This window comes from Mus musculus, chromosome 9, assembly GCF_000001635.26.
Source record: "Mus musculus strain C57BL/6J chromosome 9, GRCm38.p6 C57BL/6J".
NCBI lineage: Eukaryota > Metazoa > Chordata > Mammalia > Rodentia > Muridae > Mus > Mus musculus.
Window position 1 is genome coordinate 77490213 of NC_000075.6, and position 17040 is coordinate 77507252.

Consider the following 17040-nt stretch of genomic DNA (forward strand, 5'->3'; position numbering starts at 1 on the left):
TACATGGGTATTTCCTACAAATGCGGAGCTCACTGCTGGCAGGCAGTAGCATGACCACAGGATCATGTGGATGTGACTGTCTGCATAGGTGTTTGCTAGGTGTGAGTAAGTTTATGCATTAACTTGACCACAGCTCAGTGTGCCAAACTAACCTCTCTCTCTGGGTGTGTGTGAGAGGATGCTTCCAGGTGAGATAAACATTTAAACAGACACAGTTGATGAAGCCAACCACACTCCCCAACTTCAGAATCAGGCAGGAATTCCAACAGTGCACTTCCTGGAACTCCCGCTTCCCCAGGGAGGAGGAGAACATGGACCTCACAGTGTTCCAGACTCTATGAGGCGGTCCCCACACATTGCCCTCCCCCTCCTCTGCTTGGTGGTCTCTCTCTGGCACAAAATGATACTACTTGAGCATGTTAACAACCAGGTTTGCAGATGATCTTGTGCCTGCCGTACCAGGAGCCAGAATTCCCTCCTTTTCTTCTAGCCGTCTGCCATTTCCCTGTTCCTTTTAGTCAAGCGGCCCAAACATGACTCCCCTGAGGACCTGGGAGAGCTTGGATGACAACAGGATACCACAAGGAGAAGCTCAGATCTGTGAAGCCGTGTGGTGCAGAAGCCCTCAGCATCTACCCCTCACACTATCCTTCACATGCTACACTGTACATTCAGCACTAATAAAACTGCCCCGTTTTGCTGAAACACCAAGATATTTTTAAAAGTAATCATCTATAGCAACTTGTGAGAATTTACTCCTTTTATTTTTTTGTGGGCATAGAAATAATTTTTTTGTTGTTGTAGGTTTTTGTTTTTGTTTTTAATTAGGTATTTTCCTCATTTACATTTCCAGTGCTATCCCAAAAGTCCCCCATACCCTTCCTCCCACTCCCCTACCCACCCACTCCCACTTTTTGGCCCTGGCATCCCCCTGTACTGGGGCATATAAAGTTTGCAAGTCCTATGGGCCTCTCTTTCCAACTAGGCCATCTTTTGATACACATGTAGCTAGAGTTAAGAGCTCCAGGGTACTGGTTAGTTCATAACGTTGTTCCACCCAAAGGGTTGCAGATCCCTTCAGCTCCTTGGGTACTTTCTCTAGCTCCTCCATTGGGGGCCCTGTGATCCATCCAATAGCTGACTGTGAGTCAGGTTATGTGTTTGCTAGGCCCCGGCGTAGTCTCACAAGAGACAGCTATATCAGGGTCCTTTCAGCAAAATCTTGCTAGTGTATGCAATGGTGTCAGCGTTTGGAGGTTGATTATGGGATGGATCCCTGGATATGGCAATCTCTAGATGGTCCATCCTTTTGTCTCAGCTCCAAACTTTGTCTCTGTAACTTCTTCTATGGGTGTTTTGTTCCCAGAGAATTTACTCTTTTAACTTGGCAAAGTTGCCTATAACACATCAGTCAGTTATCTGTGCAATTTTAGATCTTATTTAATACGATTCCCATGACCTCGTGAACAGTGCATTGTAAGCGGGGAGCTAAGTAGGTAAGCACTGATATACTTTCACTTTAATGATATCACTGGTTCGAAAAATCTACAATAATATTGCAAATATATTTATAACAAGTGACAGACAAGCTGAGAAAGCCACTTGTTCACTGTACAGTTCAAGACTGCCTGGGCCACAGGAGACCTTGCTCAGATCAAACCAAGAAAGAAAACAAGCAATTCTGCAACTAAGCTGTAAGAATTATTGAAGCAAATTTTTATTTACAATAAAAAGAAAAATGGAGTTCAAAAAAATAAGTAAATTAAAAAAAAATAAATATTAAAGCCTTCCAGATTTCAACATCAAACCACAACAGCTTTTCCTATTCTGTGTACTGACATATTGGCATCTTACTGGCCCCGGCTACTGAAAGACTGGGTGCGATGTGGTCTTGGCATTTAATACATACCGTAAAACAGTCATTTATGTGTAGTTCTATCTGCAGTACCTGTGGGTTTCCTCTTTCAGTGGCAGGTGAACTTAACATAGAACTTAACATACTTATACTTTAAGTATTAAATACAAAAAAAGGGGGGATAAGGAGATGAGTCAGTCACAAAAGTCATCGCCACGCAAACATGAAATTGTGAATTCAAATTACCAACATTTATGCTTTTAATAAAAAAAGGAAAGGAAACTGGGTGCAGAAAGACACCCTTTATAATCCTCGTATGGGGAGGCAGAGCCGAGAACATCTCTGGGGCCCACTATCTATTGGTACAGCCCAATTAGTGAGCATCAGGGTCATCAAGAACCCCTGCCTCAGGAAACAAGATGGAGAGCAGCTGACGGAGCTATCCACCATCAACCTCGCACACACATGCACACACACGCACCCTTCCCTACAAACACTTATAAATGAAACAAAGTCAAGAGCTGTAGTTAACTAAAAGCATGATTAGCGTACCAGAGTCTCAGGCTGCTTTGCTTTTCAGAAGGGGCCCATGGTTGCTTTCATCGCTGGCTTTGAGCAGCTGTGTTAACTAGACTGAAGAGAGCTTACTCAGGACTCACACCAGTAACTGAAAATCAAACCATCACTACACATAACCAAGTCACAGTTCTTGGCCATGCTTCTCATTCCCAGACTCTCTCTCTAAGATCCTCTGTCCCTTTCCCAGAGTCGTCTTTTCTAGCTTGACATGCTATGCAACAGTGAAGCACGTGGCTTACACTCTCCATGAAGAAGTACCATCTAGGCTCAGCTGCCCTGAGGCTCAGCAGCACTAACCTCAAGCCAGTGTGACAAAGTGGACGACCTCAAAATCCAAGTGAAGCAAGCGGTATGAGCACTCATCCCAGTCGCTATCAGGGCTGTAAGCAATACTGCCACAATCTACGGAAAGGGTCTGCATGGGAAAGAAGCCACCACCCTATGGTGGCTACGATTTTATTCCAGGTGAAAGCTTTGTGATTAGTTTTGCTTCATGCAACAGCCTGCTGGATGTAAACCCACCAGTATTGTGGGGGTAAGCAGTTTTGCATGAAAAGACTGGGGGATGGAGCTGGGGGGGGGGGGTAGAGAAAGAAAGATAAAGATGAAAAATGGGGAAATCCTTTAAAGAACCTGTAAATAAAGAACTTGTCCGGGCTGGAGAGATGGCTCAGCGGTTAAGAGCATTGACTGCTCTTCCAGAGGTCCTGAGTTCAATCCCCAGCAACCACATGGTGGCTCATAACCATCCGTAATGAGATCTGATGCCTTCTTCTGGTATCTCTGAAGACAGCTACAGTGTACTTGTCATATATATAAAAAATAAATAAAATCTTTTAAAAAAAGAACTTGTCCATATACATATATATATATGCATTTATAGACACATATTCAGAGATATTGTTTTCAGTTATTATGGACTTGCTAATTAAAAGAAGAAAAACAAACAATGCTACGTAAATATACTATCATTCAGTACAATTTTGCTGATAATGAGACAGGAGCCACATTAGGAAGAAACAACTTTTCAAAATGTCCGTGTTCTGGTATAACATGGGGAAGTTAGGTACCCTAGGAAGATCCTTCTAGACAGGGACAAAAAAGAATGAGAAACTGAAAACAAAAGTCAAGCAAAAAGCATGAAATGTACTCATCAAAAGGGATTTGTGGCTTAGCCTCTAAGCCATCTCTCCAGGCCTGGGATATAACTTTTTGCCTCACAGAAGCCCAGTTGCTTTCTACACTCACTTTGAAAATAACCACTTTACAAGTGCTGTTGTGGTTTGGACAAGAACGGCCTGACAGGTTGATAGATATCGGCATGTTTGGTCCTCAGTAGGTAGGCTGTCTAGGAAGGATTAGGGGGTGTGGCCTCGCTGGAGGAGGTGTGCCACTGAGGGTGGGCTTTGAGGTTTCACATGCCCATGGCAGGCCCAGTCTCTGCCTGCTCCCTGTGAATCAGGACGCAAGCTCTCAGCTACTGTTACAGCACCATGACTGCCTGCCTCCCTACCATGAAGGTCATGGACTAACTCTCTGAAACTAAGAAGCCCCCATTAAATCATTAAATGCTTTCTTTTATAAGTTGCCTTGGTCATAGTATCTCTTCACAGCAACAGAACACTGACAAAGTACTTTGCTTTTTGCAAGTAGAAAGCAACCCTATTTTTTTTCTGTATTGACTCACAAGAAGGTACAAACTAAGGCAAAAAAGGCACACGAAAAGAAGGAGAAATTCTTGTCAACGGACGGGCTCCGGGCTGAGTGCACCAAGAGAGTCTAGCTGTGTGCTTCCTTTTGCTGTTATCTATCATGGTCCCTGGTGATCGTGACAAGGAAACTCTCCTGGTCCAGCTGTGCAATGTGCTAAGCATGGTGTTAATCTTGGACCTGAGTCAGGCAGCCAGAGAGACCTGCGCAATGGCTTCATTACAGCCTATCTGACGTGTGGGTAACAGTAGACTTGTGCAGCTCTTCTGGTGTGGATGGATGTAGTTAATTACAAAGAAACCAAATGAGAGCAGTGTGTAACTGAGGAGGAGGACAGACAGACAGACACTCTAGATTTGTGCTACCAGAGAGATCTTTTCTCGAGACAGACTCTGAAGCAGGCACAAGATCACTTCAGCAGGTCTCCAGCCTGGTTATAAGTCACACCAAAGAAGGCAAAAGCTGCAGGCCACAGGCACTGCCCAGCACTCCCTGCTTGGACAGAAGGAACTACCCTAAGCATTAAACTGAGGTCCAAGCTCCAGAAGACATGGGCAGACTGGTTCTGCTCACAGTGTAGGGCAGTTATGGTGTTGCTACTTATGCTGAAAAGACCCTGCGGCTAAGTTATTGTTAACTCAGGTTTGCTAACTAGCTAGTCACAAGCTGGGATTTTTCCTTATGAGAGAGTAAGCCTGAGCCTTCTCTGGCTCAGTATGCAAAACTACCCAGCATCCCTTCCACCTGGCCATCCTCACTGCACCTTCAACTCTAACACTTCCTGTGTTCTTCGTTATTCTTTTAAATTGCCCCTTTTAATCTCAATAGTTATTTCCCAAAAGAGCATAGTGTTTTAAATTACAAAAACAAAGCCACTCTCACCACCAGAAATGAATAATAGAATATTCAGAAATGAATAAATATAGTATTATAAGGCCTTATACATAGCAACTCATGGAATAAAACTGGAAAATGGATAGTATTCTCAACATGAATCAATAGCAAATGTTACAGGCTTTCGCTTCATCAATAACGATCTTTAGCAGTGACAGCGGTCAGGCCTCATACTATGGGGAAAACTAAATTAAGAGGAGAATGACACGCCATGGCTGAAGTCAAATTAGTGTCAACTACAAAAGTCAATCTACTAACACCGGGGCTGAAGTCTGCCCCAGATCCTTGGAGATCAGATAATATGATAGGTCAATTCTATGACCAGAGGCCATTTCCCCAGGACAGCTGAGAACAGGTGGACACAGGAAACAGACATAAAGTTCCAGCAGCAAGCTACAGGCATTGAACTACAGAAAATGCCTTACACTTGGCCTGTCTATATTAAGTCTATACCGTTTTATATAAGCTTTTAACACCATACCCAGATATCAACTCCATATGCTATATCCCAGCCATCCTTTAATCTATAGTCAAGGAAAACACGAAGTATCTTTTTCTGATGGTATATTCCGGTCCCTTCCTATTTGGCATGAAACTTGGTGCTCACTTGTTTCAGACAAGAAGTAGGACCTCATTCCATCCCTTCACAGGCCAGCAGAGCCAAGAGCCAATCCAAAGCAGTTCTGGCACCCATGACAGAGCCAGGACTCTGGCCCAAGGTCCTCAGCCAGTAATTCTGGGAGTAGCCACTACTTCATATCCACACCAAAAAAAGGGGGGTGGGGAGAGCTTCACGGCCTAGCACTGCCCTAAGCATCGCCCTCACCTCATAATCCTTTGGGGAAAAAAATCTAAGTTACAGACTTTCTTAGAGAGAAACACAAACCTTCTCTTTTATCTTTCATTTAAGCAAGGAAAGAGAATCCGAGTGAACGTGAGCTTAAATCAGCTGTAGCATATTGTCCTGGGCCAGGAATATCTTGATGGCCACCCATCTTACAAGCAGAGGTGCAGGGTTGTCTGAGGCAGAGAGAAGTTAGGCTCACGATCATGTAAGGTTTCTGATCGAAGTCTGTACCAAGTCTGAGTACAAGTCTGACTTCTAAAAAAAATTGCTACTGTCTGTTTGGTAGACTGGGAGGGTTAGAAGCCGCTGAGAGGGTCAGCAGCCCCTGGGAACCAAGGCACAAGTCTCAAGGCCACTTCAGACTCACTACTTCAGAATCTTCAATTTAACAAAACTGTCAGCTTGACACTGCACGGTCAAGTTCAACACGCAGTAATCCAATGGCTGTGTGGTCTGGCACCAACACCTTGCCTTCTTCCGTCATGGTCAAAGCACTGCTTTTTAGAAACACAGGAACTGTCATTCCATTGAAAGCCCTATCAAAGCAGCCAGCCCTGGTGGGCAGGGGACTGAAGACAATCAGCTTCTGTCTGCAGCAGGCAGCTCCAATTAGTGCAGCAGAAAAGCAGAGACTTGACAGGCCTCAGACAACGGCCCCAGACCCTCAGTGTCCCAAAGAGTACAGAGTAGGTTCTCACACCGCCTCTAACGGGCTGCAGGCATCGTGGGCTTTATTTATCTGCTCGGTTGCCTTGGAAATTTATATTGATGCCGTTTTATCTGCCAGAAAAATAACGGTAAGTAAAAGGAAACGGGAGAGGAAGCACACTGAGGCCTGCCCTTCGGGGAGCGACCTGAGACCCTGTGCTGTTAGTTATACAGCAGTGACCTTGTTCTGCTCTGACACTCTGGCAGGGCTTTTCCCTGAACTCACCCATGCTCCACGCTGCATTCTTCCTACTTGTAGGGCGGTTCCTGCCCCTATCCCATGAACCTGCATCCCCTACCCCAAACTACCACATTCCCTAGCCAGCCAGATAATGAAGGCAAGGCTCTTCTAGGACAGGTTAGGGCCCTCAGCATTTCTCAAACAGCCTCGGGGGAACTTGAAAAAAAATGCTGGGTCCTTCATAAGGCCCCACCGCTCGAAGAAGGCATGGCTTGATTTGGAAATCTCAGAGGTTCAGAGTGAGTGCCCTGGGGGGCAGGAAACGCTATGCCCTGTCACAGACTTCAGGCATGCTTAGCTTCATTTGTCAATATGCTGGAGGTTAAAAATGAGCGCATGGAAGAGGCATGTAGCTCTCCCTCCTAGCTACTGTTCTCAGAGTGCTGCCCTGAGAACTGTGGGGCCAGGAGGCAAACAGCCACTATCGACCTCCCAGGGCTTCCCATCACAGGGAACACAGAACTATCCTTGCTTCTCCTTCTTCATGTATTTCCTGGCCCCTATTAATTCCTCCTTTGTAATTCCAATTTCAATTTCTACTTTGTGATTTCAGTTTCTTTCAAGTTGGTTGCTGCTTCTTTGTAAACAGGCAGCTTTGTAATTTTTTTTTTTTTGTAAGTAACTCAGGTTACTGCTAAGCTGAGAAGTCATTTCTATCATACAGTCACTTTCTAGATGCACTTCCAGCCAGGCCAGGTCCCCCTCTCAACTCCAGTGTAGAAAAAGTCTGCTCAGGACCAGAAACCCTCAGGGAGGGAAGAGTCACTTCATGTGACTTGCTCTCATCTCCCAGGACAGCCATCTTGTAGCTTATTTCTGATGGTTGGTACAAAACAGAAAGCTTGAAGAGTGCCCTTAACAAGGAGTCACTGGTAAATGGGTACCACATCAGGGACAGAAGCAGAAAAAGTACACAGACATGGGCCATAAAAGAAAGCTGCCGGTTGGGGGGGGGGGGGTGGAATACCACAAGGTGGTTCCAAGAGAGCAGGCTAGTGGAGAGGGAAGGACACAGCAGCTAGAACAGAGGCAGTGGGTGGGGGGGAGGGGTATGAACCCCAAGTGGTATCAACTGTAGCTACTGGAACATCCACTCTGCTCCAGCCTAAGTGGAAAACCCACTTCACTGGGGCTATCTTTCCTTCTGGGATGCATAAGCCAGTTTAAAGCACGACTTTTTCTCCCCAGTACTTTACAACAAGAAATGGTTCTCAGGGTAGATAAAGGACCCAAGTCAATGAAATAGCATAGTCAAAAGGCAACTCCCAGCTTCCAGGACGGAATGTGAGAGAGCCATGGAGGAGGGGTTTTAAAAAGGGAGGGACCCTTCTTCACTACTGTAACAATGATCCACTTCCAAATAATTTTCTGGGCCTACAGTGTCTGAAAGACAGAAACTGAACTACAACTCACAGGTTGTTTTAGTTTTCGTTTTTGTTTTTGTTTTGTTTTGTTCAGTAAAAGGAGCCAGTGCTGGTCACAGTCACCCATAACCCTGGTACTCGGGAGGCTGACAACTCAGACTGCCACAAGTTCAAGGCCATCTGGGCTTCACAATGAGTAGCAGGCCTGACAGAATTAGATACTAAGACCTCGTTTCACAAACCAAACCAAACTGAGCAAGGTAAGTCACATGATATCCAGCCAACTGGAGGAGTGAAGACTGAAGCTACTTTTAAAAGTTACAAAAACAAGCCTGGAGTGGTGGTGCATGCCTTGAATCCCAGCACTTGGGAGGCAGAGGCAGAGGCAGGTGGATTTCTGAGTTCGAGGGCAGCCTGGTCTACAAAGTGAGTTCCAGGACAGCCAGGGATACACAGAGAAACCCTGTCTCGGGGGGTTGGGGGGGGGAGTTACAAAAACAGTGTTGGTAACTATTACAAGTTGACCAACTATTTAAAATTTTATTATCCAAGCACAGTGAGACATGGATAGGTTTCTTGTACTTAGGGGGCTGAGGTAGGAGAATTGAAAGTTCAAGGGCAGCCTGAGCTACAAAGTAAGACCTTGTCTCAAACCTGTAAAATTTAAATCTCATTAATTTCCATATACAAAAAAAACATATGCATAGCCCTCCCACAGCTAGAAAAAGCACCTCAATAACCTTTATATATTCATGGTTATTAATCATGTCCCCAGCATCAGAAAGACACAAGGACAATCTAAGTGGGATGGGTGCCTTCTTACCATTCCGGGACACGTCAAGTTCCACGAGCTGCATGAAGTTTGCTATTTCTGGAGGGAGCCGCTGAATTTCATTATCACTGAGCCCAAGCTTCCGTAATTTGACTAGCTGGAAAAATTGCTGAAAAAGAAAATGGTTTTACATGGGTTTCATACATTTTTGCATGGCCCTTCGAGCTCACAGAACATTTCAGTTTATATTTTAAGACTAATGAAAACTGTGCCAATGTCAAATTCTTGATTTGAGTAGTAAACTGCTCATATGAAATATCTTCATATATAAATATAAAATATAAATATATCTTTATGCACCTCTCAGGGCATACAATTTTTGTGAATTCTTACCCATCTTTAAGAATTTAAAAATAAAGATGTTTAAAAAATGAACAAGCAACTTCGTGAGAATAGACTGCCACATCTACTTATCAAAAATAATATTAAAACTATGATATTGAACATGTAAACAGAATAAATTTTAGCATAATTTTAATTAAAACTATTTCAATAAAATATAATGCATTAATTCTATTGATTATAGATCTAATATCTCACATTGTGTGCAGCAAGTAAAAAAATATTTTAACCAAGAATCAAAAAGTCTGCACCAGATACCCATGATGAAGGCAATGTTTTACTAAACTTATACAGTGATGAACACAAATATAAAGATATGCAATAAGTCTATGAAGACTACTAACATACAAAGCAAAGGGGAACTAGATAATTAATAATAATTAATATTTTTCAAAACAAAAAACAAAAAACAGAGCTGTACTAAAAGCAGACATAAAGAAATTAGGTTAAGTACCTCTAAACGAAGGAAAACTGATGGAAAATTCATTTTTAAGAAATAGCTAAATCCTTGTCTTCTCTTTTTTGTCCTTTATAGCCAGACACAAAAGCTAACTGAAAGCTCAGGAGCTTTAAGGACAAGAATAATGCAACCCTAATTTAAGAAAAAAAAAAAAAGGTCACAGACTATTAGTGAGAGCTTACCCTTGCCTGGGGACAACAGGACCCCAGGCATAGGCACAGAGACAGAGATAGCAATGGTTGTCATAGAGAGGAGCTGGCGTAACACGCCAACAGTATCTACACGTGTTCATCTCACCCACACCCCCAGGAGCTGGATCTCTAACTTAGGCAAAGTCCAGATTCTCTAGATACCTAAGGAAAAGCCTATGAGATGCAAGATGCCAAGTGTGTGTGCATGCAGATGAAGGACAGCACACACACACATACACACACACACACACACACACACACACACACACACACGAACAATATAGAGAACCAAAGCAAACATCACCAGCTAGAGCGTACAGCATTGGGGAGGGAGGTGAATCGAGCTGAAGATGTATGTTACCAAATCTAGAAAGACTTGAATTAAACACTTAGAAATTTTAAAATATTACAGCCTCTACAAAAGAATCTAAGAGAAGTAAATAAAATTAGCAATCGCCCTTAGAAGACGTGTGGTGAAACTCAAGAGATGGCAAAATGGGAAGGTGGGGCAGGACAGCTAAACAGCTCCACAAGTTATAATCCATGTAAGAATATGGAGCTCAAACATATGAAAGTGCACACCATGGCTTCTGGCTCCCAAAGGCACGGTGCCAGGACAACACAAACGTGCTATGGTTTGATCTGAACTGAACCTAGCTGGCCAGGTAAAACTTGACGGTTGTAGCCCAGATCTGGGCTTCACCTCCCTTTCTCCGAATCCTGGCCCACCATGAGCGAACAGGCCCCACCTTGTGCTCACGATCCCATAAGTGTCTCTTTTCCCTACAGTGAGAGACTGAAACTGTAAGCCAAAATAAATCTCTCCTCCCCTCACTCCTCTCAGTTGTTCTTATCACAGGAACACCAAAATAACGACAGAATAAGAAAAAGCACAAGTAAAGAATATTGCAAACTAACTGGAATTTTTAATCTTCCAAATATGAGCAAAATAAAGGGGGAAAGACAAACAAGAGTTGGAACCCAGAATGGCGCTGGGCTCAACACAAATCTGAAAGTCAAGGGCACACTGCCTTAGAAAAAACAGCACGTTAATCCCAACCGGTCAAATGTGGAAAATACACTTTCCCACATTGTCCCCAAAATGTGCACATACATTTTAAAGAAGCATACGATATTTGGACAGAATCAGCAAAGCTCAGAAAGGCAAAATGAAATGGAGGTGATTCACAAATGACCCCCGAACCACGAGCCCTGAGAACAACCAGTCTACACGGAAGTCAAATGCATAGACTCCAGATGGAAATTTTGAAAACATGAATAAAAACGCATCTCAAGGGTTCTCTGATGTGGGAGGAACTACAAAGAAGAAATCTGCAAGTCTCCAAATGTTTAGTGATAAATCAGAAACAGGAACGGCGACAGAGAAACAAGCAAAGGAGGATGAGTTAATCCCAGAAAATGAATATCACAGGAAGAAAAATCATAACCTAAGTGTAAGACTTGGCTCAGAGGGACACATAACAGTCTCACTCATATACTCCATCTACACTGATAAAACCCAGCAACCGGAACGAGAAAGGCAAGAGGCCCCTGTTCTTCACTGCTATGGATCCTGGCTGCTTAGTATTGTGAAACAACAGCATATGCTGCATGTTTAAACCTAGAAAATGAATTTACAGAAAGTCTATACTAAGATGAGAGGATGCTCCAAATGCTAATATTTAGTAGCCATCTTCACCTTTGTATTGGTTTAAAAAAAAAAGAACTAATATTTGTATAGTGATCCAAAGAGGTGCTGCCTTTTGAAAAGCGAGTGGGTAGCACACGAAAGGCAAAATATTTTCAAGTCTACTGATATACTTCTTTGCACTTCTCATACTAGAGCTGAAAATAGCAAAAGCAAGCATAAATGCACAACTCTATCTTTGCATTATGATGTTAAGATAAAGCTAGGAAGCACACCATGAGTAAAGTAACAGGCTATCCATTGCTAAATAATGCAGAATTATGCAAATAATAAAAACGACTATTACAAACACAATCGAACTTGAAAAGGGTTTACAATGCAAACAAAATTCTAAAAGAAAACAAGATTTCAGGTTCTCTGTAATAGGCCATGCTAACTGCGGGCCCGAGAATCCAGTGAGGATCCATTGGGTAGAATGGAAGCAGATCACAGTTGGGTCAGGTGACAAGAATACTGCATGAATTACTGGTTTTAACATAAAACAAAACAGATTATTTAAACGATCTAAGAATCTGCACAAATGGTTTCACTAATTGGACATATATGATAATGAAAAAGATGTTCAATGGAGGCTAATCCTTGCGATTTCTTTAACCATCAATTGAGATTTATTTTGAGGGACAGCAATCTCTTTATATTAGTTGTCCTAAAGCATTAGCAAACACAAAAGCCATTGAAAAGAGTCACATGTCTGAATAACTGAGCCGGTGCCAATTGTTCAAAGAGTCTGACAGTTTCATAATATAATCAATGTGTTTACTCAAGCGTGAAAAGCTTACTTTGTTTTGCGAGGAAGGCATAACAGCAAAAGTACAAAAGCCATCACCAGTTCCACGCATCCAGCGCTCATTCGTATAGAACCCAAGAAATCAAGTAAATTGGGTGCTCGGGTCTGCAGTAAATAACAAGGACGACAGACAGCCTACAAATCCCACCTCTAAGAGAGGTCAGAACAAGAAAACAAATTTTGTTCCACAGTTTCCAGAGGAAAGCATCCTCACCTACAGCCTGCCCCAAATAGTGCTTTAGTTAGCATGGGAAGGCACATACGAGTTGTAAAAATGCAGTATGCCATGACCTCAAAAGGAAGCCTCAGTAACTCTCCAGTCCTTTACAAAGTAGCCTGATGGATGCCATCGCCGTGTTCAAATGCTCTAAATCACCTGCTGTCTTCCACAGTTCAGGAGGGGTCTGCCACTCAAACTGTGTCACATCGTCAATGTTCAGCTTCCTCACACAGTCAGCGAGAAGGCTTCCTAAGCTATAAGCCCTTCCTTCTGCCTTGTGTCCGAGATGAGCCAGGGCACATGAAGAACAATTTGTGTAGCTCTTCTGGCAGGGTGCCTGAGCACTGAGTGATCATGTGACAGAACTCACTGCTGCACTATTCTTCAAATCTACATGTTTGATTACAGCTCACTGACCCACTTAGACCACATTCTGGGCAATTATATTCAGAGCAACCCCAACTGCCCTAGGTTGTTACAGGGTACCAGGCTTCTTACAGCCACTGTTGTTTTTAGCAGATACTGAGCCTTTCATTCAACAAAACAAAATGTTGTTTCCATTCTCCATCTGACAAGGTCTTTTGCCCTTCTGGGTACTATTAGTACTTCTTTCCCGAATCTGAGAAAGGGCTGCATCCTTTCATGTTACTATATGGACGATCATCAACCAGTTGTTCCCAAGGTGCTGAAATTCCTCCATAATGTAGAAAAGAACTGACAGCATGGGCTCTCATAAGGAACAACAGTGTCAGGAATGCCACAGCTTCTGCACAGCTGTGGCTGAGCTACAAGGACACTTATCGCCATGTTGGAGGTATTCTAATCCCTAACTTAAAGCGCTAATCTTATCGTGTTTTATATAACACAAATCAAGTCCCCTCCCCCCACCCCTCCCGTCCTCAACAAGTTAGGCTGGCTTTTTGATCAATCACTCAGACAGACAGTGCAGAACCAAAAGCATTTCCTACAAAACTCAGGAAAAAGACAGAGGTGCCCACTGTCTCCAGTCTTATCCAACACAGCACTGGAGACTTAGATGGAAGACAAGAGAGAACAAGGGGATGGAGACAAGGAAGATGACATGGAAAACCCCAATACTCCACTGGAAAACCCTAGACACCTTCAGAAAAGTGCCAGGATTCAAAATCAACACACAAAACCCAGCAGCCTTTCTATATACCAATAAATGAACTTGAAGAGGAAGAAATTAGGAGAGAAACAATCTCATTTACAAATAGCTTCAAAAGAAAACAAACTAAGTCTAACAAAGGAGGTGAAAGACCTCTACAGTGAGAACTCTGAGACACTGAAGAAAACAAACACAAGACAGAGACCTCCACAGCTATGTTAGCAAGAGTGATGGTCTGCAGCTGCAACAAATCCTGAACAAAATTCCACTGAGACTCTTTCAGAACTAAGGAAAAACTTTCTAGAACTTACCTGAAAGCATACATTATCCATGAAGGGGAAGAGGTAATGTCAAAGTTCGCTAGAGCTATGGGGACAAAATGTGTCTGTCTGGGCACTAAGTCAAGAACTAGAATAGGGGATGTACAAGCTTGCAATCCCACCAGCAATGGAGGAGTGTTCCTCTTTCTCCACATCCTCGCCAGCATCTGCTGTCACCTGAATTTTTGATCTTAGCCATTCTGACTGGTGTGAGATGGAATCTCAAGGTTGTTTTGATTTGCATTTCCCTGATGATTAAGGATGTTGAACATTTTTTCAAGTGCTTCTCAGTCCTTTGGTATTCCTCAGTTGAGAATTCTTTAGCTCTGTACCCCATTTTTAATGGGGTTATTTGAATTTCTGGAGTCCACCTTCTTGACTTCTTTGTATATATTGGATATTAGTCCCCTATCAGATTTAGGATTGGTAAAAATCCTTTCCCAATCTGTTGGTGGCCTTTTTATCTTATTGACAGTGTCTTTTGCCTTACAGAAGCTTTGCAATTTTATGAGTTCCCATTTGTCAATTCTTGATCTTACAGCACAGGCCATTGCTGTTCTGTTCAGGAATTTTTCCCCTGTGCCCATATCTTCAAGGGTTTTCCCCACTTTCTCCTCTATAAGTTTCAGTGTCTCTGCTTTAATGTGGAGTTCTTTGATCCACTTAAGACTTGAGCTTTGTACAAGGAGATAAGAATGGATCAATTCGTATTCTTCTACATGATAACCTCCAGTTGTGCCAGCACCAATTGTTGAAAATGCTGTCTTTTTTCCACTGGATGGTTTTAGCTCCCTTGTCAAAGATCAAGTAACCATAGGTGTGTGGGTTCATTTCTGGGTCTTCAATTCTTTTCCACTGATCTACCTGTCTGTTACTGTACCAGTACCATGCAGTTTTTTGTTTTTTGTTTTTTGTTTTTTTTAATCACAATTGCTCTGTAGTATAGCTTGAGGTCAGGCAAGGTGATTCCCCCAGAGATTCTTTTATTGTTGAGAATAGTTTTTGCTAACCTAGGTTTTTTGTTATTCCAGATGAATTTGCAAATTCAGTGAATTCCTTTCTCTGTGAAGTATTGAGTTGGAATTTTGATGGGGATTGCATTGAATCTGTAGATTGCTTTTGGCAGGATAGCCATTTTTACTATATTAATCTTGCCAATCCATAAGCATGGGAGATCTGGAAATCAGTCTGGCAGTTCCTCAGAAAAATTGGACATAGTACTACCAGAAGATCCAGCAATACCTCTCCTGGACATATACCCAGATGTTCCAACTGGTAAAAAGGACACATGTTCCACTATGTTCATAGCAGCCTTATTTATAATAGCCAGAAGCTGGAAAGAACCCAGATGTCCCTCAACAGAGGAATGGATACAGAAAATGTGGTACATTTACACAATGGAATACTACTCAGCTATTAAAAAACAATGAATTTATGAAATCTGGAGGATATCATACTGAGTGAGATAACCCAATCACAAAATCAGTCACTTGATATGCACTCACTGATAAGTGGATATTAGCTCAGAAACCTAGAATACCCAAGATACAATTTGCAAAACACAAGAAAATCAAGAAGAAGGAAGACCAACGCATGGATACTTCATTCCTACTTAGAATAGGGAACAAAATACCCATGGAAGGAGTTACAGAGACAAAGTTTGGAGCTAAGACGAAAGGATGGACTATCCAGAGACTGTCCCACTCGGGGGTCTATCCCATAATCAGCCACCAAACGCAGACACTATTGCATATGCCAGCAAGATTTTGCTGAAAGGACCCTGATATAGCTGTCTCTTGTGAGGCTATGCCAGTGCCTGGCAAATACAGAAGTGGATGCTCAGAGTCATCTATTGGATGGAACACAGGGCCCCCAATGGAGGAGCTCGAGAAAGTACCCAAGGAGCTGAAGGGGTCTGCAACCCTATAGGTGGAACAACAATGTGAACTAACCATTACCCCCAGAGCTCGTGTCTCTAACTGCATATGTAGCAGAAGATGGCCTAATCAGCCATCATTGGGAAGAGAGGCCCCTAGGTCTTGCAAACTTTATATGCCCCAGTACAGGGGAACACCAGGGCCAAGAAGTAGGAGTGGGTGGGTAGGGGAGCAGGGCGGGGGGGGGGGGAGGTTATAGGGGACTTTTGGGATAGCATTTGAAATGTAAATGAAGAAAATACCTAATAAAAAATTTAAAAAAAAAATAGGAGATGTAGAAATAAGCCACAGCTACAGCCAGACACCTAATGCTGGACAACGGTGTCAAACACTGAAGGAAAGCCAGCCCCCTTAACAAGGGTGGTGGGTAACATGGCTTCCCATGAATAGAGAAAGGAGACTGGGTCCATCTCTCCCATCCTACCCCAAAACAAAGTAAAATAAATAAACGAACAAAAAACCCCAAAATCTACCAATCCAAAATGGATCAAAGACCTTAATGTAAGACCTGGAACTTTAAAAACGGCAGAGGAAAACCTACATGAAACATTTCAAAGACATTGACAGAAGGTTTTCTGGAAGAACTGCAATGGAACAGCAAATGATCCTAAGAGCTGAGAATAGAACCCATGACATTACAAAGCTTCTGTACAAGCAAAGAGAACCAATGTGAAGGAGTCAGTCTACAGGATGTGAAAACGTCTTCCAGGCACAGGGAGTACAGGGGATTAACCTCTAAGTGCAAATATAAACATCAAAAGGTCATCTGATCAGGGAATGGACAAACAGAATAGAGTATTCAATACTCTACACATAGGTGGCAGAGAAGGGGATAGAGAAGGGACAATGAGCAACAGGGATGTGTGGAAAAATCATATGGAACCCTAGTATCTTATAAGCATCTTATGTATATATG

The 17040-nt window shown here is 42.8% G+C and overlaps 1 protein-coding gene across 3 annotated transcripts in view; it reads right to left on the minus strand.

The window, feature by feature from the left end:
* The window catches only part of Lrrc1 (leucine rich repeat containing 1), a 115644-nt gene that overhangs the window by 59392 nt on the left and 39212 nt on the right, over nt 1-17040 (minus strand). For 2 of the 3 annotated variants that reach the window (NM_001146048.1, NM_172528.3), the window contains exon 2: nt 9022-9139. The exons of the other annotated variant lie outside the window; for it this stretch is intronic. In NM_001146048.1, the coding sequence (NP_001139520.1) occupies nt 9022-9139 (118 nt within the window). The remainder of the gene's footprint in view (nt 1-9021; nt 9140-17040) is intronic. 3 annotated transcript variants of the gene reach the window in all.